This window comes from Corvus moneduloides, chromosome Z, assembly GCF_009650955.1.
Source record: "Corvus moneduloides isolate bCorMon1 chromosome Z, bCorMon1.pri, whole genome shotgun sequence".
Lineage (NCBI taxonomy): Eukaryota > Metazoa > Chordata > Aves > Passeriformes > Corvidae > Corvus > Corvus moneduloides.
Window position 1 is genome coordinate 57,397,056 of NC_045511.1, and position 22,925 is coordinate 57,419,980.

Sequence of the window (22,925 nt, forward strand, 5' to 3'; positions counted from 1 at the left end):
CATGGATTTCTTCCACTGTAGAGCACTTTCAGCTTAGAAGTTTTGCCCCTTCTGGCAAAATTTTGTGTAACAAAGATCTCCAGTTTCACACTAGAGTTGAAATCTGGCAGTGTCTGACAATGACTATCCCCAGCGTGGTTTGGTGGAAGAATGCTGCCTTATAGATCTGCAAGTCCTTTTAGTGAGTTGAAGAACTGACTTTAAAAGCTACTCTCTCAACTTCCGTATGGAAAATATGTCTGGACAAATCTCACCAGTAAAAGTGAATTTTGCAGTAATAAAATGACTGTGGTTTTCTTAGTTGTATTAGAAGATGCTGCTTTAAAGTAGTAACAGAGAGGAGACAGGGGCTACCGAGGAATTTAACCTGATGACTCTTTTTAATGGAACTCACTATAAACGCTTTTTGTAGAACTAAAAATTCTTGTCAACATCCTTACATGTTGTGCTGACAAATTGCCATGATCAAGAAAGAATGCAGTCTTGGTTTGTAAACTCCCAGTTACTTAAGACAGATAAAATTACTATTCTGATAGTCTTTTTTTGTCTGGTGCTGAGTTAGTATCATTGGTATGAATTTAATATAAGACTCTTGTGCTTTTCTGAAAAGTCACCTGCCACCTTCTAGGGGTTTTGTGGTCCTCCTGGTGGAAGAGAACTGTTCAAGGATTAGAAAACAGCTAAATAAATAGGTAATCTGAAATGCACAGAACGATGAGAACCAAGTTTCTGGATTAATTCCAAAATTGTGTATTTCATCCCAATGCATTCACTTGCCAAAAAAAAAATCCTCTAAGTGTTTCCTGAAAATGCATTTGTGTGTTTCAGACTGAAAAATTGGCACCATACTGTCTATTTTATTTGTATATTATTAATCTTACACATGCATAATTGTTTCTTGTGCACCTTAATTTCTAGTATTGGCCCTATGCCTAAAACCCCAACATATGCCCACTAGAAAATTTAAAGTTTCATTTATTTTTGTTTTGTCTTTTACTCCTCATATTTAAAATTATAGATAACGCCTGTGACAAGTTATGAATATGTTTTCTTTTGAGTGAGGTTTCACTTTTCAATTGTACTAACTTCGCTGCAGAAGCCTGACAGCAGTACACCCAGGGATATGTCTGTTTTAAAAGCTAGGGGCAGCATTTCAATTTTAACTGTCAATCAGAACAAGGCGGCACATGTAGCGAAAAGCTACATGGCTTTTATTTGGAATGTGATTCCTCAACAGCATGCTTTATCAGGGCTTTGAAAAAAGTATTTGTTTAAGAAAATGATCGAAATATGCTAAGAAATGCATTCTTCAAAAAAATTATTTTCATGGTGATGGAAAGAAGGCAGAACTGATTTTTGCTTGAATGAACTAATGCATAGGCCTGTAGGAACCTAGCAAAGCATTTTTCATGGATGTTGGCTTTCACTGAAGTTGTTGGGAATTATAAAGCTTATTTGAAATTGAGCTGAGAGACCATTCAGATGTAAGTACCAGTACCTGTTGATGTGAGCTGGGCCTCAGCAGCCGAGGTTGTGTAAAAACTGATGGTTATTTTTAATCTGGCAAAATGAATACCTTATGCTGTTAGTAAATGATAAATTTTGGCTCTATAAGGAACATGGAATTAAAAATTCAAGAACAAGAACTAAAAGCTGGGTAGGAAGTTTGCATTTGCTGTCATCTCAGTTTTTAAAATTCTGGCTATGTGGTGGGCAGGGTGGCATTGGCATCATGGGCTTCTGGCTGATCAGAGAAATTAAAAAGATGTCCCTGTAGCTCTAGGGGAAAATTCATATGGCACTCTTCCCCAGCGTGGTGTTAGTTAAGAAGCATGGTTCTATGATTCTTGTGTGAGAAGCTAAACTGCGAAACACTTTTTTTTTTTTTTGTCTGGAGCATACATTGAATAGATGTGCTTTTTTTAAAGTGTGCATTTAGGACTAGGAGGTGTTCAGAGCAGAAGACTGGAACTGAAGTCTGTAAACTTGTGTTTCAAGAACTGTACATGTCACAGTAGTTTTTGCTGCACATAAGATTTGTGACCAAAATGTTGACTTTTCTAGAGTATCCGGGAAAAATACTCTTCAAATTCCTGCTACATTTGAATGTTTCTCTTTTTTTGTTGTCAGGAAAGATAGCATCTAAGAAGCTAAAGAGGAGATCTTTATAGCCATCTTTAACTCATGGTTTAAGCCCAGCCAGCCACTGAGCCCCCACACACTGGCTCACTCACTACCCCCGATGAAATGGGGGATAGAATCAGTAGGGTAAAAGTGAGAAAACTCGGGTTGAGATAAAGACTGTTTAATAGGTAAATCAAAAGCTGTGCATGCAGGCAAAGTAAAACAAGGAATTCATTCACCATTTCCCATGGGCAGGAAGGTGTTCAGCCATTCCCAGGAAAGCAGGGCCCTGTCACACCTAGTGGAGACTTGGGAAGGAAAACACGGTCACTTTGACCATTCTCCCTTCCTTCTTCCCCCAGCTCTATATGCTGAGCATGATGCTATATGGTCTGGGATATCCCTTTGGTCAGCTGTGTCCCCTCCCAGCTCCTTGTGCATTCCCAGCCCACTCCCTGGCAGGGTGCAGCAAGGAGCAGAAAAGGCCCTGATGCTGCATAAGCGCTGTGCAAGAGCAGAAAACATCCCTGAATTAGCAGCACTGTTTCCTGCACAAATCTAAAACATAGCCCCATACTAGCTACTGTGAAGACAATTAACTTTATCCCAGCCAAAGTCAGCACACTACAATATTTTTCAAACTAAATGTTTTCCTCTTCTACCCACCCCTACCCTGTGCCTTACTTTGTTGTGAGCTTTTCCTTTGTCAGGTACATACAGAGACTCAATGCTTTAGTTAAAGTAGTTTCCTGCTATGGTAACAAAAAAAAATAAATAGTTGTAGCTTAGCCTGGAAGTGAGTCCAAGACTGTAAGCTGTGACCTGTCTTTGAACTGTTAAACCTCATCAGAACTGAGACAGTAGCTGTTGCTCTGCATATTATAAAGCATGTGAGAAGGCACCATGTATGGCTTCAGTAGCTCTAGGGCAGCGAGAAAGTACACAAAGTAATACTTGCTTTGCAAAAAATTGTTAGCATGGAACAAGAGATGGTTGTCACAGCAAAGATTTTGAAAGTTGTTCACCACAACCACAGTTAAGATAGAGCCGTGTGTTCTGTTTCTCAAAAGATTAGAAGCAAAATAATTCTATTCTAGATGCCTTTAGGAAATAAACTGACACATACAGGAAAAATTTACATTCTTTATGGTATATGAGTTTTTATACGTGGTAGCTACTGAACTTGGCCTCTCATTGTCTGTTTTCCTATCATTGTCAGCATAACATTTTCACATGAATGAAGTGTTCTTGACTAATTTGTCTGTCTATGCTGAGAAAAAACCAGGCTTTTCTCCAATGTCTAGGATGTGTGCTTTCTTCAGCTAATTTACTGAAAGAAAGCTCCCATGTTGCATTCATGTTTGGCTTTTGCTGACTATGTGTGCTCATATTTTAGAAAGTTTGGTGTGTAGTAGAACATCATATTGTACCAAGTCTTCGGAGGTGTGTGGAAAACAACAGCTTGGGTGAGGATTGGTGTTTTAATCCAGGGATTACTTATTTTAAAAATATTCTACTAGTGATTAAAATGACTTTTCTTTTCCTACAAAACCTGTTTTAGCAAGTTCTCGATGCCTTTGTTTGTGTATTTACAGAGTTGCAAGCATGGATGAATGTTATTATTAAATGTGTGAATATAGGTGAGTGAGATGAACTACACACAATTTTAAAAGCTATCAAAATGAAGTCATTGCCTTTAAGTAGGAGTTCGATGTGTAGGATACTGCTAATGCACATCCAAATGAAGGAATTACTGACTAAATATATTAGTTACATGGAGGCTACAATGAAGAATGCAGTTAGCTGCACTAGGAAAATACTGGTCTGTAAAGTAAGAAGTGTGTTTTTCTAAGGAGGCATTGTTTTGTTCTCAGAAAAGCCAAGTTTCTATTTGTTGTGTTCACCCCGCCTTTTTTTGTTTTGCTCAGGTGCTTCTCTGAAAAAAGGAAAGTGCTGACTGAGAAGCCTTTTACTAAAAGGTTTCTTGGTGGTATTACGTATACTCTTCAGATTCATGGAAAATTAATTTGAGTGAATGAGGCCTGAGAATACTTTTTTAAAACCAATTTTTAGTTATGTACAAGGTGCTATTTGTACTGCTTAAAGACAAAATGAGGGCTTTTTTCTCATTTGAGGTATCATGAGGTTTTTTTTGTTTGTTATCTATGACTTTTCAATGTGCTGACCGCCAAACCATCACAACTTATAAGAATAAGTGATTGGAGATTAGAAGGCTGTAAGATTAATAACACATGTAATTACACAACACTCCAGAGCATGTATGTGTACTGCTCTACATAAATGTTTTATTGTAGAGTTGCTTATACAGGTATATACAGGGATGAAATATCTAGAGCAAAAGGAAATCACTCTGCACTGGTTCCCTCCAGTGTAATACTGCTAATTTCTAAGTATATTAACCAAGTTGTAGTATGTTCTAAGTATAGTATGTTCTAATTATAGTAAACAAGTCATTTTACATGATTCTTGAAAAGTCTCACTTGTAGCTGAATGTTTGCTTGGGCTGAAGAATAGTAGTGAAAGGAAATCTGCAGCTATTCTGCGATATAAATTTGTTAAGGCATAGCGATGACAGATTTTTCTTATAATAGGTCGTGGAAAATATTAACACCACCAATGAACGGCTTGATCTTCGCTCTCAGCTCCAGATGACCTGTCGTGTTGTCCGTAAGGGTAAGTATAATTCCATCGTGAAAATGTTGGTAAAATCTACAATGATTTTGAACCACATCATCGTAGCTTTCTGTTTTGTTTACTTTGGCAGACACACTCAGAGTGTCTGACCAAGGTGATTTCTAGCTTAGTGGTTTATTCTTGGTCTAGCATGGCTTTACAGCTGTGATAAGATGCAATGTCAAATAGTTAGAGCATGATGCTATCAATGCCCGTGCTGTGGCTTCAATCCCCATATGGGCCATTCACTCAAGAGTTGGACTCAGTGATCTTTGTGGGTCCCTTCCAATTCAGAATATTCTGTGATTCTGTGTGATTCTGTGATCTCCTTGCTACTTTAAGGAGATACAGCATATCAATGCAACCAAGGACCTTAGACTTCTGAGAGATGCCACTGACTACCTGGCTCACAAGCTTCATGGTTTTGCCCGTTCAACAACATCTCATGCAGCAGGCTGAGGAGCAAGATTTCACTGCATACTGGTGTGGGCAAAAGAAGCAGAATCATGTAGAATCAGTCATATGCTGGACATATTCCTGGGCCAGTGCTGTCCTTTTAGTCTGTGCTGAGAATACTTACAGGAATATCCTAGGTATGTCACTGATCTTGGTAGCTTCCTGTCTTCTGAAGAGTTTGAATTTAGCAAAAATGGATAAAAAATTCTATTATTTTTCTAAACAATTACTTTTGTAAAGCAAATACCTTCTTTATAACTTAAGGTTCTGTTGTTAGATGTCATCTATTACTGAAAATGGAGATGTTACTGCTGGAAAGCCAAATGAAGAGAAAACGTATAAAAAGGTAAAAAAAACTTTCAACCTTTTTATTGTATGTTTTTCTCTTCACGCTGGTAATTCAGACCTGCTGTAAGTGAATATATTTCGGAACTGACTAAAACCAAGAACAAACAAAATATATTCCGTGGGGTTTTTGAAAGTCCTTTATCCTGCCTGTGAAATCATAAGGTATTTCTATCCACTGCAGAGCTGACTATTTAAAGCTTGTTTGGTCCAGCTTTAAAGTACACCATCTTGCTAGAAATAGATAGAAATTCTTTGCTCTTAGCAACAGATGCATCTCTGGGCTTAAACACTGTTATGAGAAATTTAGTAAGTTTCCAAATGCTTTGAATGTTTACACGATGTGTCTAGACTACAAACCCCTAAAAGCAAAGCACCTTTCTAGTGCTTTGCCAAGCAGACCACTATTTGTGTGCTAAATATTTTTTAAAAAAGAAATTCTTAAGAGCGGACATATTTAATGTAGGAGTGTGCATTGACGATCCATTTAGATCTTGCTGAGTGTGGTTTGGGGTTTGTTTTTCTGGCACTGATTGTCTGTGACCAGCATTATTTAGGTGCACTAACAATTTTGATAACTAAGTGGAGCTATAAATCCAAATTTTTCTATGCATATTTACACAATCAAATTGTTAGCTACTGAATTTGATCATTTTTTTGACAGATCATCTCAGAGAAATGGTAATTATGTTTTTAAATTAATTTCTGTAATCTAGCACAGAGTTCCACATGCTTCTGCAGTACATATAGTGATTAGGGTTTTTAATTTCTGGATGTTGCTTGCAGTACTGCTGGTAAAGTCAAGGAGATAAATAAGCTATTTCTTTTTTCACCCCTTTTCCTGGCAGTTACATTTCCAGTACTGGGTGGCCTTAGCATTCCAGATAATTTTCTCAGAAATGAAAGGAAATAATGTTTATTTTAAATACAGGTTAGTTTAAATTTCCCAGGTCACAACTTTAAAATATAGAAATTTAAATTTCTCTTGACAATTAGTAAGAGAAAGGAAGAACTGTTCAGTGCCTGAAGTGAATACTTCTGCTGGTTTATGTTGCTAGACTAGACTAGTAGTAGCTGTAGGTAAGCTTCCATTCCCCCGGTCATCCCACATACTCCTCTCTGTTCCTTTTCAACTATAAGTTCACAACCAATGCCGTGTAAAGTCTTCTCACTGTGGCACAAATTTTACTGTGTATCTAGTGGAAGTACTTCTGACAAGACCTGGGATTCACAGCCACATGACACTGACAGATCGCAGTGACTATCATCTCCAAGTTCTGTCCCTGAACTGCCAGTTGATGTATCTTATGCCAATTTATTTCCTTTCCATGTAATTACACCTTCAGTTGTTTTATGTTCAAGATCCTGTGTTGCATATGCCTGTAATAGTTTAGTATCATTACCAAATATTATCATCATACTCCTCCTTTTAATAGTAATTTTAATAAAATATTAATAATTTTTGACCTCACAGTTTATCCATGCAGAGCTCACCAGTAGCATATATTTGCCTGATGATTCACTTTTAACAATATCTCTCTTTTCTTAAGCCAAATTCCTTAGAAATCTTGCACTTTCTGTTAAATCTTGAAGACTCTGCTTGAGCAGGGAGGGTTGGTCCAGATGCCCCACTGGTGATCCCTTCCAATCTAAACCACTCTGTGATTCTGTGATCCTCACCTTCTTCAGGTATTCCATATACATTTTTCTTCTTTTGTGGAAGTTCAGAGGATTCAATAGTATGTGTCAGGAAGTGGGTTGCAGGGTAAGCCTGGTAGGACCTGTGTTCATCAGAGGCATTTCCTGTCATTCCTCATTTAATTCCATGGTTTTAGGTAACTTACACAGAGCGACCTTGCTCTGTAGAAGGCATGTTTGCAGTCAGAACCTGTCTGTCTTTAACTGCCTGCAGGTGTTGCATTTACAGTTCTCCAGTCATGTATTGTTACATTTCTTTGGTTGAAAAATACTTCCAGTTCTTCCTGTGACTTCCTGTGCCGCTTTCTCCAGAAGTCTGGGCTGGCGAAGAGCTTTTTTCCTCAGCTGATGCTTTTTCAGCTACTTGGGCAGTTTCTGCTCCAATCTACTGCTGCCTTTCACCACAGTGGAAACACTTGGGCGAGACACTCATTTAGTGCTGAAGTCAGACTGTGCTTGCTAACCTCTTCTCATTGTTCAGAGACTTCACTTCCACTTTTTTTTTTTTTAAATATAATTAAGGTGTAGAAACTTGTACCTCTCAGCTTAGAAAAGCAGAGGTCAGTATACCTTGGCTTGTGCTGTGGCTTGTAGTTCTTTAACATATTTGGCCTTGGCAGAATTGGCAGAATTCCCAAGGAGATTATTTCTCTCTTCATCGTGGGGAAAAAAAGGAGTTTTGTTTATAGTGGAAAAGTTTATTTCTGAATTCTAGAATTTTTGCAGTGCAATATGTTCTTTATGTTCCTGAATCTATGTCAATTAGTTATAAATGCTATCCATATATTACAAACTTCTGTAGTAATGACTGTTTTTCACTGCTTTAAGTTAACCTGAGTTAGGTGAAAACAAACTTTCTCCAGGATGGTGTCTCTGACTTCATCCATGATAAAGCTTTCCAGAATAAGTAGTCTGTAAGGCTATCAGTTTCATTTCTGTAACTTTAGATTTTTGCCGGATTTTCTTTATTATTTTGTTCATCTCAGCTAAAATAGAGGTAGCTAACATCATTATCTGACTTAATTAAGTCTCCTGTTCTTCAATTTCCTACAGTAGCCAGCTGACTTACCAGCTGTATGAATGTAAATACCTTGAAGTTCCAAGAAATTTCTTACATTACTACAGCCTTGGTAATGGTCTCACATGAACATTGATACCTTATCCTTTCAGACTCTGAAATGCATAACTGCTCCAAGACAGAGCATGATTTCTATTATGAATCATGCTTCTTCATTCTACTCTTAGCTTTCAGTTTTTCTGCTGCTGCATTCTGACATAAATGCTCTTCTGGCTTTTAATTGTCTGTTATTATCTAGTCAAAGTCTTGAGAGAAGAGGGAACACAACTTTCTGTTTATTGGGGTTTTTTTTGTTTTTTTTTTTTTGGTTGGTTTTTTTTTTTTTTTGTTGTTGTTGTTGTTGTTGTTGTTTTTTTTTCCCCTTTTGAAAACCAGGGTGTTTTTCCCTTTAAAATGGTGTTATTTAAGGTGGGGCTGCTGAGCTGTTCCGATGCATGCATTTGCTACAAACATTATAATCTGAAACTACTTACAGGTTTTCTGTCTATCTGTAAATTTTGAGAACTTGTTAAGTCACAGTGTGAATATGAACAATTAAGTAGTTCAGTCACCCAGATCAAAGAACTTAGTTAATGGAAGAGACACTTCACAGATACATGTTCCATGCAGCTTCTAAGGTAGAGGATTAAAATAACACTGAGATCAAAGAAATTGTACAGACTGTGGCCAGTTCTTTAAGGGCGGAGGTTTTTTTGTTGGTTAGCTTGGGTTGGTTTTGTGTTTCTTTTGCTTTGGGTTTTTTGTTTGGTTGGGTTTGTGGGTTTTTTTTTTTGTTGTTGTGAGTGTTTTTTCAGAGAGAAACAGGGTAAGGAACATAAGAGAGACTAGTTATTTGTTCCATTGCATGCTTGCAAAAATCCAGTCACCAGACTATAGTTTCTCTTGGATATTCATCACAGTCTTGTCACAGATATCTGAATTGTGCAGTTGTCGCTTTTTTTTTGTTTTCTTCCTATTTTGCAGACTTTGTTGTGAGAAGTTGCTGACACACATGCAGTTTTTGCACTGCAATGTCATCAATCACACAGTCCCTGAATCTACTTCCTGTCAAATCAGATTTCAGTAGCATCCTGATGCTTAATAATAGGATGGTGGCAAGAATGAGGTACAGACAGGTCTGTCAAAGCACACTGGAAGTGTAGAAAAAAATCACACCAGAAAATGAAATAGATGTAAATGTGCGCTGTTACTGGATTGCCACAATCTCTACATTTATTCTGAAGGCTGCCACACAAGTCTGTAATTAGAGTTTGTTTTGTCATTGCATACCTTGCAGCTCTTCTGTTTAGCGTATTACAAGGACTTTATGTAACCTGTTCAAAACTGGATATCGTAAGTGTGAGTCACTTTGCCAGGGGCAAGAGAAATTTACCTGGATAAAGGAAGCCAGCTACCTATTGTTAGAGCTTGCAAACGTGCAAGCAGCATTGCTCCGTCACTTTTGGCATTGACTTATGCCCTGCATCTAATGCCTGCAAGTTCAGTACTTTTTCTTGTGGACACTGAAACTTTAATACTGGAGGTTTTGCTGCACTGGGACCTCAATGGCAGATTTTTGCATCTACAAAGATAATGAAATGACTGTCTTTAGTGACTTTGCCTGGAGCTATGGCTCCTTCCAAGCTCAGAGGTCTCAAATTCTTTTCCTCAAAGATAGAACAGAGTACTTGGGTTCATGGCTACTACTGAAGCTTCAGCATAAATGTTTTGAGATGGAGGAAAAATTGATTGAAAGCCATGGAGTCACCTGAATCTAATTTTGGAAAATGAAAGGAGATCAGATTCAGCTTGGATCAGAAAATCATTCTGATTGCAGTTGAACTGGAACAATCACACATGTTGGGCAGTAGTCCACCTTCATGAAGCGTGACCTGCAGAAGGTGGGCAAACATTTGCTAGAGAAGAACAGTGTGAATTGAAGAAAGATTGAAGGGGTACTGTGGCTGTAGTGAGCCATGGTTACAAGCTGTGGAGGAACAGTAAGATTAGTTATTTTAATGGGATTTTCTGGTAACTCTGTTTTTATATCCCTATTTACGATTTATTATGTGGCAGCTGCAGAAAGCATACTGAGATGGGGTAGCCACCTCCATCCAGAAGCTTCAGCAGAAGCAGCTGTGAGAAGTGTTCGTTCAGTGAGACTGTAAGCACAGCAGGCACTGACAAGACAAGACAGATCTAGTGGAGAAGCAAGAGGCAATAACCACATGTACATCTTGAATCTAATTGCAATTTCCTAATATTCTAAGCGAGCTCTCTTTAAATATTGCTTGAAGAAGATGTGTTGTTTTTCAACAGGCATTCTCCTCAGATGGTTTGGCTTAAGCGTTTACACAATTTATGGCAGGTCATATCTTCTCAGAAGTCTCGAAAAGATAAACGGTGGGTGCCTGGTACTTACCATAACTAGTAAAACTGAAGAAAAAATCCCTACTTGTAGTAGAAAATTCACATCTGGCATAAGCCATGTGGCTTCAACAATTTCGATCAAGTGAGACCTATGAATATTTTTCTTCTTTTAAAAATGTATTTACGTATTTTACTGAGAATTTTGCCTGAAGTCAGGCAGCTATTCTACCCCAGTCCAGTTCATTGTCCCACCAAGGAGAAGAGTGGGATAGTGAGGGTGATGAAAGCAGATTCCTCCACATACAGTAGTAGAGAGAAATGAACTAGTGGCAACTACTTTGTGGGATGCATGGTTGCAAAGCTGTGTTAACCAGTGGAGGCTTCTGTTCAGATGTCTGTTTCTCCCCATCTGTTACAAAGAACTGTGGTAGCTAGATGTCTCTGCCATTTCATTAGGCAGATTTTAAAACCTGTTTGAATGACAGTAGTAGAGAAGGTGAAAGAAAGCAATCATTCTGCCTTCCAGAGTGATAATGAGGTAGAATTTCTGAGGCAGAGTTAATTTCTCTTCATCACTTTATGGCACCTGCAATAAACCAGATGTCTTCTGGAAAAATCACCATCTTTGCCCCAGAAAGTTCATAGGTCAAACTTCAGCTGCAATAAAATGAGTTATAAACGGGGAGAACACAAAAACAAGGACAAAGTTCACATTCATGAAGTCCTAAAGGGTGTCCCTGGGATGTCTACTTTTCAAGAAGCCAAGAATGTTAGAGTTACATTTCATGAGCATGTTGTGGGAAATGCATGTAGATTTAGCAAAGACCAATTGAGAGCTGAAAGACGAAAGGAAAAATAACTGTGAATGGCAGTAGAGAGGAACTTTTATTAAATTAGGTGAAGCCTGTGTCCTCCTGCTCAGCTCCAATCTGCTCCTGGTTTGTTAAATGATTTGTTATTAATAGTCTCATACAATTACCAAGAAATTACAAGGGCACTTGTTTAAAAGAATAAATTCATTCACCATATCTAAAATCTTTGTGTATCGTGTACTCTGTACATTTACTGACACATTAGTGGTTTGTTAAGTTTGCCAGTTATTTACAACCTTCACACTCTAACAGAAATAATTATTGGCCAATTTATAATATACTTCCTAAAATTACAATATCCATATTTTTGCCATCCTTGGATTTTTTTTTCTTTTACTTTAAAGGACATACTTTTTCAGTCCTTTCAGTAGTCTTGTCCCTAACTTGCACAGTTGTTAGATAGTTCCAGTTAGTTGATTTTTTGTTTTGTTATCTGAATGTGAGCTGCCTTTATATGCATTGTGTGTCTGATTAAGACATTTATTTTATGAAAATAACAAATTTCAGTTTTACAAGGCTACCTGAAAGTGATTATTTGTAAGAAAAACAATGTCTAAATCCTGCTTAGTCTATTTGTGGGATCATGTGCAAACTTAAGACCCAATTTGAGAGAATTTAAGTTCTCATTTATTTTGCTACTCTGCAAAAGGATTTCAGCTTAAAGTAATGTAGAGCAAGTAGAAGACTCACCTGCAGAGAAAGCAATTTAAGAGAACAGTGCATTAAGTGCTAGAATATTTATCAGTGATACAAATATTCCATACATCTGTCTGTGTTCTATATTATATACTGCTGTTAAGCTTTATGAGTCTGTATATGATTTTTCGTATCTACAGGCTCTTTTAGCAAAGCCGTATGACAAATATAGAAAAAATATATAGTTATTATTGACAAAAAGAGGCAAAGGTATGTTTCTTCAAAATGAAGACAGTTTAAGTTTTTTATGCATGGATAAAATCATCAAAGCACTTGTGCAGTAGACAGTAATATCCTAAACAGCAAAAGGAGGATGAGAGAAGTTTTACTTTGTTATGCCCTTTATGTAACAAAGACAACTGTCATAGTGTGCACCATTTGCTACAAATTCAATCACTTTCATAACCTAAAATACATCAGCTTGTTTATCCTGCTGGTTATTCTCATCCTGTAATATTTCTTGAGCTTCAGAAGGTTGATAATAGGTTAAATGATCTGGGAGTCACTGTACTGTCGCTGTGCACTGTCAGTTTTACAATTACAGCTGATAAATGGCCTCAGGGCCATTTTCTGAACCTCTTCATGAGGCTAATAGGAAGAAAAATTTATTTTAGTTTCTAAAAGACTTGAAAAAACCCATGGCACAGAAGGTTGCTGAATTTTATTGTTTGCTGTACAGCAAGAGAGTATTCAAGACAAATTGAAGTAAATAAGGGGCTTAGGTTTGAAACTAGATTTTGCTGCCTTCATGGGCATTGAAAGAGGTGCCCAATTAAGGAAAAATTCACAAGAGGCTTGCATTTTTCCAGTTGCATTTGAAATTTCCAGCAAATACATTTTTGTAGGAATAAAATGGATGTTTCAAGAACATTTTCCCTAAGGCTTGAGAAGGAGCTTTTTTATCTTTTACTTGGATTTAATGATGATAATTATATTAATAATAATAATATAAGAAAATTAAGACAAGTGATGTTTTAAAGACAAATTCCAAGGCTTGTTTTGTTTTTATTTTATGGATTGTGAAAACAAATACTTATCAGTTGCTAAGGGGATACTGGGTGACCAGCCTTTGGTGTTAGTGGTGATTGACAAAGAGCTGACTTTGGGCCAGCAGTTGCCTTCAGCACACTGTAGTAGTTATCAATTTGTTTCAAAGCAGTTGTTAAAGTATTCTGCATTATTTCATAACATTACTTTTCTGCTAAACCAACTGCTGTGATTGCTGCAGAAATGACGGGTGGTTACTAATGACACTCTTGAATAGGAGAGGAAATTAACAAGAAGGTAACCTTGTAGGAAAGGTCTGTGTCTTACATTCTGCCCTCCAGAGACTGTAAGTCTGTAGGTCTTCTTTTGAATTTGAAAAAAGTACTACAGATATTTTTATGAGCTTGAAAGATGATCCAAGAGTTTCCTTTTGAAAACACATTGCCAGGTTACTTTTCTTGGGTTTTTTTTTTGAAGTTTGGTGGGTTTTGTTAGAGTTTGTTTGGAACAGGATGTCCTCTTGTACTGTACTATCTGCTGTTCTTTCAGATATAGTCACTTGCTGTGGCAGTGAACAAGATGGGCATCCAGCAATGAAGCAGAAACTATTTGTATGTGTATTGGTTTGATCAAAGTTACATAATTACAGCTTTTGTTGGGTATTAATCATTCATGAATAGAAGCCTTTCAAGGAAAGAAAAATGTGACTCTTCTTATGACACAAAGCCAAATCTTTTTAGTAGTCAAAGTAGCACTTTCAGAATGGAGAGTTGTTTGTTCCCACCAAATTGCTGGTTCTAAACTGCTATGCCAGTATAAGTTCTGCTTGGTGTGCAGTCTTAATTATTTAAGAGCTACACATCTCTGTCTTTTCTTTTCTAAAAATAAGCAGCCTGTCTAGTGTATGCTGTTCCAAGAACTATTACAAGAGTAGCTTTGTGTACTTGAACCACTTCTTATGTCATTTCCACTCCTGAAATGGTTCTGTTCTAGTGCTAAAGTGGTTCTGATCATGAAACTTCTGGTGTCCTTTGCTTCCACTGTTAGTCTCTTGCTTGTCTGATGGGTAGGAGAAAAAACCTAAAAACAGGGACCAACCATTGTCTTCAAACTGGTGGTCATGCAAGGGAAGATACTCCCTTCCTTATAGACTTCTTTCCCTCCCCAATGCTTTTCTTTGTTCACCCCTTCCATCTTTTCTTAAAAATTCCTTTTTTTACTAGTTTCTGATTTTTGACTCAGTTGTGCAATTCTTTTAATCCATGCAGCACGATTGTCTATTCAGCATGGGAAAGTTTCAGAGATAGTTTCAATTTACACATATATAGTATCACAATTTCATGCTGTCATTTTGAAGCCTTCTCTGTCCTGCAAGCTCTGACCATTGAATTTAGTCATTACACTTTATGAGGGTAGATTTTTATGGAGAGATTTTGCTTTCCCTATCACTTTCCTTTTTCTCTGGATTCCCCACAATCAATGCACCTCTTGCACTGACTGTTAGGCAGAATGTAATAAATACATTTGCATCTACAATCAGCATTTAAGCCATAAGATTGCATTGTGATGCCTTGGCACGCATGTACAATCAGCTGGAATATGTGACTGGTTTTTTTCAGAATGTAATGCGTGCTGCTTCACACTCCTAAAGCAATTTGAATGTCCCATTAGATTGGAAATGTCTCAAGAGGGTCACAAAAAATGGGTATGGGTTTTGTGAAGACAGGCAGGAAAGTAGAGGAGGAGGAGTTGTGCTCTGGGTTAAAGTGAATCATGAACTTACAGAAGTCAACTACAGTGACTATGGAAGCCCTATCTGGGCCAAGATCAGAAGGGAGATCTCCAAGGGGGATCTTAGACTAGGCATCTGCTACCAACCTCCAAACCAAGACAATCAGGGCAAAGAAGCACTTAAGCAGGATCACTTAAGCAACCGTTAGATAACAGATCCTGGGTCTTACAGACTTCAACTATCCAGACATTCTTGGTAGAGCAATACAGCAGGTCACAAAATCTATCAAGTTCCTGGAATGCAGGATGGACTGCTTCCTCCTACAAATGTTAGACGTGTTAACCAGGAATGAGGCACAGCTGGACTTGCTGCTCACTAACCAAGGAAACCAGCTTTGTAGTATCTCACTCAGTGGTGGCTTTGGCTGCAGTGATCACTGTGTGGAGTTTGGGGTCTGGCTGTGCATTCTGAAGGTTAGTACTAAGGCAGAGGAAACCGTTATGGAAAGAATCCTCCTGGGAGCCATCACAAGTCAGATGAAGCACGTGATTGGGAAATGCCAGTATGGGTTCACAAGGTCACATTGTGCTTGACAAACCTGATTGCCTTCTACAGCAAAGTAACCTGCTTGGCTGATGTGGGGCAGGCCGTGGACACTGTCTGCCTGTGTTTCTGCAAGGCTTTCTCTATGGTCTCTCACAGCCTCCTGGTGAAGCTGTTGTGTAACAGCCTGGACAAGCTGCCCATGCAGGGGGTGGGGAACTGACCCACAGAAAGCACCCAGAGTGGGGGTAAATGCCTCCTTTTCCAGCTGGCAGCCTGGCACAAGTGGGACCCCCAGGACTGGTGTTGGGCCCAGCGCTGTTTCATGTCTTCATAAGTGGTCATCCAGAGCACTTAAAATCACTCAGGAATCAAGTGGACACTTTGGAAGGAAGAGCCAACCTGCAGGAAAACGTGTGTAGGCTGGAAAGCAGGCAAAGAAGAACCTTACCAAGTTCAACAAGGACAAGTATAAGGTCTTACACTGGGAAAGCAAATCCAGGAGCACAGCACAGGCTGGGAGCAGAAGTCTGGGAAGCAGCTCTGTGGAAAGCAACCTGGGAGTCCCAGTGAGCGACAAGCTCAGTATGAGTGAGCAGGGTGCTGCTGCAGCAAAGGAACCCGGTGAGATCCGGGGCTGCATCCACAAGGGCATCATCAGCAGAGATTGTCCCATTCTTGTCAGCGTTTGTCTGGCCACACCTGGAATACTGTCGTCAGTTTTGGTCCCCACTATACAAAAAATAATACGGACAGGCTGAAAAGGATCCAAAGAAGGGCCACAGAGATCATCAAAGGGCTCGGAAGCCTGATGTGTGAGGAGAGGCTGAGAGAGTTGGGTTTGTTCAACCTTGAGAAAAGAAGGTTGAGGGAAACCTTACCACCATATTCCAGTATTTAAAGGGTGGCCACAAAGAACATAGAGACTCTATTCTTACAAGGGGTCACATGGAAAATATGAGGGACGATGGGTTAAAGTTACTCCTGGGGATATTCCACTTGAACTCAAGTGGAAATATTTCACAGTGAAAAGAATCAGCCAGTGGAATAATCTCCACAGAATTGGTGGATTCCCCAACATGGGGCATTTTTGAGATTTGGCTTGACAGGGTGCTTGGCTGCCTTGTCTAAATCATGCTATTGTAAAGAAAAGTTGAACCTCCTGAGGTCCCTTCCAACCTGCTATTCTGTGGTTGTATACTGAGTTAGAGCCCCATGTCTAAGTTATTTGAGCAATTTGAAAAGTTTCAGTTTGTAAAACCAGAGAATTGATTTTTTGTGGATTTTGCTACAATAGTGATTCTTTTAAATATTTTAATTAAAAAGCAGTTATTTCACTGGGGTCTAGGATGTAAAGATGACAGGGTGTTATTAGAAAAATGTTCAAAGAGTTTAGCTGTAATATTACTGATAAAGAACAGAAGTCTGCTTTTAGCAAACTCATGCTTGAATTCTTACTTTCTGCACAGACTGCATCCTCAGCTATTAAAGGTGCTATCCAGTTGGGAATAGGATACACGGTAGGAAACCTTACATCAAAACCAGACAGAGATGTTCTTATGCAAGACTTCTATGTAGTAGAAAGTGTCTTCCTACCAAGGTAAGAACAAGCATATTCAATTTTTCTTCAGTAGAATTTAATAATTAAACTCTTAACTAGATATTTTGAACCAGGTTTGTTCTCCAGTTCTAACAAAATTGTGTTAGAGTAAGTATAACACATGAAACTTGAAAATTATCTGGTCTTCATGTTGTCATTGAAAATGAAGGTAGGGAGAGAACTGGAAAGGTCACAGTTCATCTGAAGATTTGAGACTTACCATTTGTAGAGAGGGAAAGTAATTTTTACACTTTCAATTAGAGGAATTGTCAATTAGAATTTCAAGTGATTTGTGGATCCAACATTTACATTTGTTTAGTTGTGGTTTATTTTCTAAAAATAATACTTGATATATTGTTGAGAATGTTTAAAAATTTATGGAAAGTCAAGTCCTGCCATTTGAAGTATAATATAATAATTTATACTACAACACTGCATTTTATTTACACTATAAAATTCTATCCAGGACTCCAGTCTGTGAGAACACTCAGCTCCTACAGGCTATGCTGATTACAGGTTGTGCAGCTTTACTGCTTTGCTACCTCAGCTTGTATCACTGCCAAGTTGATGGTATAGAAATTGTAGCAATACAGTTATGCTGATAAGGGAAATCAAGGTCATACTGATTTTTAATGTTCAGAAGATAAGTACAGTGTCATGTACCCTTTCTGAGTTATGTATGCCAGCAAGAGATGAAGAAGGTTTAGGAGAAACGTATTTCACAACCAGGATGACTTACTCTGTTGAGTGTTGTCTAGGTTCTCAGAATTGATAAGTACAGTCATTTCAGTAAGTATATGCTATATATGTATTATTTCCTGCATTTGGGGATGATTTCTATCCGTTTTTCCAAGTTTTGTTCATGTGCAGTTTGAATGCTACTTCATAAGGTGTTCCGAATAATTTATAATCCTTAGTATTTACTGGTGTCACTAAACCAAGTTAGATTAACAATGTACAAAGTATTTGCAGGCTCTTTAAATTTTGGTAAATTTAAATTTTGTAATTTTAAATTTTGGTATAAATGTAAATTTCCTTGATTTGACTCCTGGTTTTCATTGAACTGGGATATCCTTCAGAAAAAAAAAATTCTTTTGTGAAATGAAGCTTTTACATTACATTCTCTAGTTCCTAGGAGTTGAGAGTATTCATATCCTTGTTTTGGTGTTAATCATAGGGTTTGTGCACAGATCAGTAGTCTTTCTCTTGTAGATTAGGTGGATATAGAGAAGTTAACTATATGCATGTGTTTTCATATACACTGTAATCACAAAATTTTGTTTAAAAAATCCAACATACAGGTAAGAAATTTGCACATAATGCAAAAAAGTTTTTATTGGTGAGAAAAATGTCTGCCTATGACAGTGATGGAGGCTTCCATCACTGGATGGTATGTTTGCTATATCAGTTTTGTTCATGGAAACTAAATGGAACCTACGTGCTAAAACTGTTTTATTACATAGCATGGTTTGAGAAAGAGCATCTCTTCTCTTTTTAAACTTAGTTTTAAAGCAACAAGTAAAATAAAACAATTTGTAGTCCATGGCATTGCATGTGCCTTCTTTGCTGTGAGACTCACGTGTATGTACACACAGAAATGGGATTTCCTTTTTTTGTATTGGTATTAAAGGAAGAGCTGGGAGACATCCCTTCTGGCCTGAAGCAAAATCAAAAGGCAGAAGGAAGAGACTGACTGCACTAGTGTAAAATTGAATAGAAAAGCTTTAGTAAGAGCAACATGAGGTTGAGTAAACTTTTTGCAGAAGTTTGCAGCTGAAGGAGAACCTAACAGTGCAGCAAGAGTGGCGCTAAATCTTTCCGGACAGCGTCCTATAAAAACCAAATATTTTGGGTAAAATTAGATAAATGAAAGTAATGGCCAAAGCAGTGTACTTTTGGGGTTTGTGATTTTTTTTGCATAGCTAGGTAGTAAGCAGTATATAGCATAGTGAGTCATCTTGACTGTAACAAAGAGCGTCTCCATAAAGAGCACTTGTTGACAATGTTGACTATCTGTAGCAATCTCTTCAAACTGCGACACTTGATTTCTTATGCTGATGCACAGAAATTTCAAATCCTGCTATGTCTCAATGTAACATGCACTTTTATTTATCTAAAATATATTCAACCAGAAGTGTATTACTGTGCATAAATTGTAATACTTTAGGATTGCACAAAATTAATACATGATTCTTTCTTGCTGGTTGAGAGTATTGGGATGCTGTTTCATGATGGCATTATGTGGTTTGGTCCTGAGTCATGTGAATAGGGAGCTTCATTACCCATGTTGGAAGTTAAAAGCAAAGGTTACACATTCTTTACAGCTAGGGCTGCACTCCCAAGGTGCACCTCAGCTGCTCTTCATTTTTTCCTAGGGGGGTACCCTACATGTGATGGCAGCACTGTTAATAGTAATTACTGTAATGACTTTTTTTTTTGTTCCCTTTGGATTGGTCTGGGCTGAAAGCAGTTAGTGGAAATTAGTTACACCAGCAGGTGAAGTGGGTTGACCTCTACCTGGGAGTACCCTGGAGCAAGCTGAGGGTGGGTAAACTTTCTGCAGAAGTTTGCAGCTGAAGGAGAACCTAAGAGTGCAGCAAGAGTGGTGCTGAAACAGGTGCTTACCCAGCAAGGTGCAGTATTTTTCCACTTGCTTTGGGCACAAATAATGCATCTGCAACTTCAAACTGGCTATCAGCTGAACTTTCCCTTCATTGTGGCAACTTCACAGCAGCCTGCCTCTTCGCACGGTGTCCTGCTCCACCTTCCTCCCATGTTTTCCTTGTCTCACCTGTTTCTGGCAGTGAGGTGAGAAGACTGTTTTTCAGTCATAGGCACCACCTGCTTTGATAGCAGCAGGAGCACAGTTATGGTGGCAGTGGTAAGATAGACCTAAGGTAGTAGAAATGCAATACAATGCAGCCTTTGCAGCGGTGAGCAATTATTATATTATATCTGCCCTTCTATAATTAGGGGGAAATAGTCAACACTTGTTTATGAATTTTATTGGTTGAAGAGGATAAATAGTCTCTGCATACCTCTCAGACCCTGAAATAACCCTCAGCCTGTGTCTCTGCTTCACTAGTCATACTGAAGTGTTCAGGATTCATTAAGATGGGAGAAAAATGCCAGGGGAAAAAGTGGTTAGGTCAGATCTGAACGTAACTGCTCTGCATATTGTAGGAACTACTGATGTAAATCAGGAGTAACTCCCTGGATTGCAGGTTACTCCTGGTCCAGAGTTACTTTGTAACTGTGTTAAATTGGTCATAGTTTAGCCCAGATTAATTTAGGTGTTTATTTCTGGAAGTGACTTTGAGTGAAGTACAGGTGTCTCTGTACAGTGGGTGGATTTGAATTGCAAAGGTGCTTGCCTTCATTTGCACATTGTAGTGGTGGAGGGCCTTTCATCCCTTTCTTTTCAAGCTCCCCAGGAGTTCATACAACATGTTATTTTTGGAAAATGAGGTATTACTGGAAGCTGCTATAATGGAGCTCATTGAGAACCACCTTCCAGATAGAGTTAAATTGGTACTATGCAAATATGCTCCTAGGATGGAGGAACAAAATGAACCCTGCACTGAGCCACATGATTCTGAAGATAGTGTCTGAAGTCTCCACCCTACAGAGTGAAATAGAATATTTCTCCACTGAATGAAGGGAAACCACTCCAAGTAACCTCTTTTCTGGCTTTTCAACTCTGCTTTGGAAATCCAGCAACAGAGGTGCTTACTGCAGAGTTGGTACTGCTGCAACAGTGGGTGGAGGGTTCAGTGGGAAAGTTCATCCTGCATGTGCTCTCTATGCTCTGTCCTATGACTGAGCTGTGTGGGGCATGTTTGTGCCCCTGTCTTCCTTGGCTGGAACCAGTTCCCAGTGGCACAATTTGCTTCTAGTTAGTAGTTAGTACAATGTGGCTGCAGCAATATTTTGTCAGCCCTTTGACTGGGCTGTGGCACTGGCTCCCGGTGAGATGGCCATGCTTAGAACAGCTCGTTGCTCATCTGTAAGCCTAGCTCTGGCAGATAGTGGTGGCTCAAGCTGGTCACTGGGCCACGGGGATGTGCAGCTGTTTGTAAACTGGCAGTTTAGGCAGCTTGTTAAGCTCTTCCAGCAGACATAGAAGGAGGTGCATTTTCTGTGGTGATGACTGAGAAGCCAAACAGAAGCTGCTCCATTTTATCAGCTAATATTGGCTATGAAGCTTCAGAAATGCAGAGTGTTTTAAGCAAGATGGTTTGTTTCAGCCTGCATTTTTTTGTTGTCTTAGATGGAGGCTGCTTCTAAGCACAGCTATTGAGTTTGACCTTTTTTGCAGCAACTTGTTAGTCAATCTTATGTACTTCCCTTGCTAATACACTTTTATTGCAGGGTCTAGACCCTGCATATTGAGAACAGTTGCTGTGGTTTCTAATTGAGCTGGGAAGTGTTAGATGCCGATGACCTGTAAGCACTCTGCAGCTACAGTTTGTGTACTGAACTGGTTCATTTACAAATTGCTTTCTTGTGACGCTAATGAAAGATTATTCAGTACTTTCTGCTCTTTAATGTCAAAAGCCTACCATTGTATTGTGATAGCATTTGAATAACTGCTCAAATAAGTAATCAAAAAGTACTAAGAATAAAAACTTTTACATATGGCCAGTCTGGGTTCTACCCTACATCCAAAACTGAAGTTTACTGCTTTCTAGTATGTTTTTGAGGACTGATTGAGGAAAAATGATACTTACCCTTGGAAATATGTTTGTACCACATCTGTATCACAGGTTAGCTGATGGACTAAGGAGTGTATTTGTAGTATAGAATGCTCTGCGGGTTCAGTGTGACTAGTATTTAAATGTTCACACTAACAAGAGTTGTGTAACTTAGACCATGATATGTGTTTCCAGTGGGTGGTTTCACAAGGCCGATAAAGTGACCTGAATATTCTGATATGCTGCTGCTCTTCTTTGATACTTCGGTTGCAGAGATGCACAGAACTCATGTTCTGACAAGGTTTTTTACGGTTTGTGAGTTGAGTGATAGCACAGAGAGGAGGATGAAAAACAATTATTAGAAATGGGGATACTTTGGCAACAAAAGCTAAGAACCTGTTATGAATTACTGGACTCAGCTACTTCTGTTACCAACAAATTATTGGTAAACCTCTGATTACCTGGATAGTTATATGGTTATGTAAACATACTTAAACTACTTTTCAAGTACTCTGAGATCCTGTATTTTAATAGCATTTCCAGTTGGTTATGAAATAGTCATATCTTTGTCATCGTAAGTAAATGCTTCTGTATTCAGCTGTTACATAGATATGATTGGCTTGGCTTGTTTTAAAGTTGCTTACTATTCCTAGTTGTATTTCAAAGCTGCTTTGCAGGGAACTGCTTAGGATAGCGTTTGGAGACTGAAAGTTTAGGAAAATGTGAGAAAAAAGGGTATTACTGCTGGACTTTATCCCACAGTATGAAAAAAACACAGACACACCTATTTGTACAGATAACCATGATACGTACTTCCATCACATGGGAAATTATATTTTCCTGAAATTAGACACAGGAAAGGAGTATACCAAAGCACTACCTGACCTGCAGCGTGTGTTTGTTTGATACAGTTTTTAGAGCTGAAACACATTTTGATGAATTTTTAAAAAGCAGCTGTATCCAACAGCAATGAAACTGAAATTAGATCATTTTAGTTTTTAATGTTGGGAGCATTTAAGTTCAGACATTTTATTTTGATTTTTGCAATCTGAAAAAG

The 22,925-nt window shown here is 38.4% G+C and overlaps 1 protein-coding gene across 8 annotated transcripts in view; it reads left to right on the forward strand.

The window, feature by feature from the left end:
• PIP5K1B (phosphatidylinositol-4-phosphate 5-kinase type 1 beta) overlaps nucleotides 1–22,925 on the forward strand; it is a 93,973-nt gene that overhangs the window by 29,880 nt on the left and 41,168 nt on the right. For 5 of the 8 annotated variants that reach the window (XM_032095643.1, XM_032095646.1, XM_032095648.1 and 2 more), the window contains 3 exons: nucleotides 4,737–4,818; nucleotides 5,552–5,620; nucleotides 17,044–17,174. In XM_032095643.1, coding sequence (XP_031951534.1) covers nucleotides 5,552–5,620; nucleotides 17,044–17,174 — 200 coding nt within the window. In that variant the 5' untranslated portion in view covers nucleotides 4,737–4,818. Of the gene's footprint in view, nucleotides 1–1,915; nucleotides 3,765–4,736; nucleotides 4,819–5,551; nucleotides 5,621–7,196; nucleotides 7,309–17,043; nucleotides 17,175–22,925 lie in introns of those variants that run through there. The other 3 variants (XM_032095649.1, XM_032095650.1, XM_032095651.1) reach the window with 3 other exon arrangements.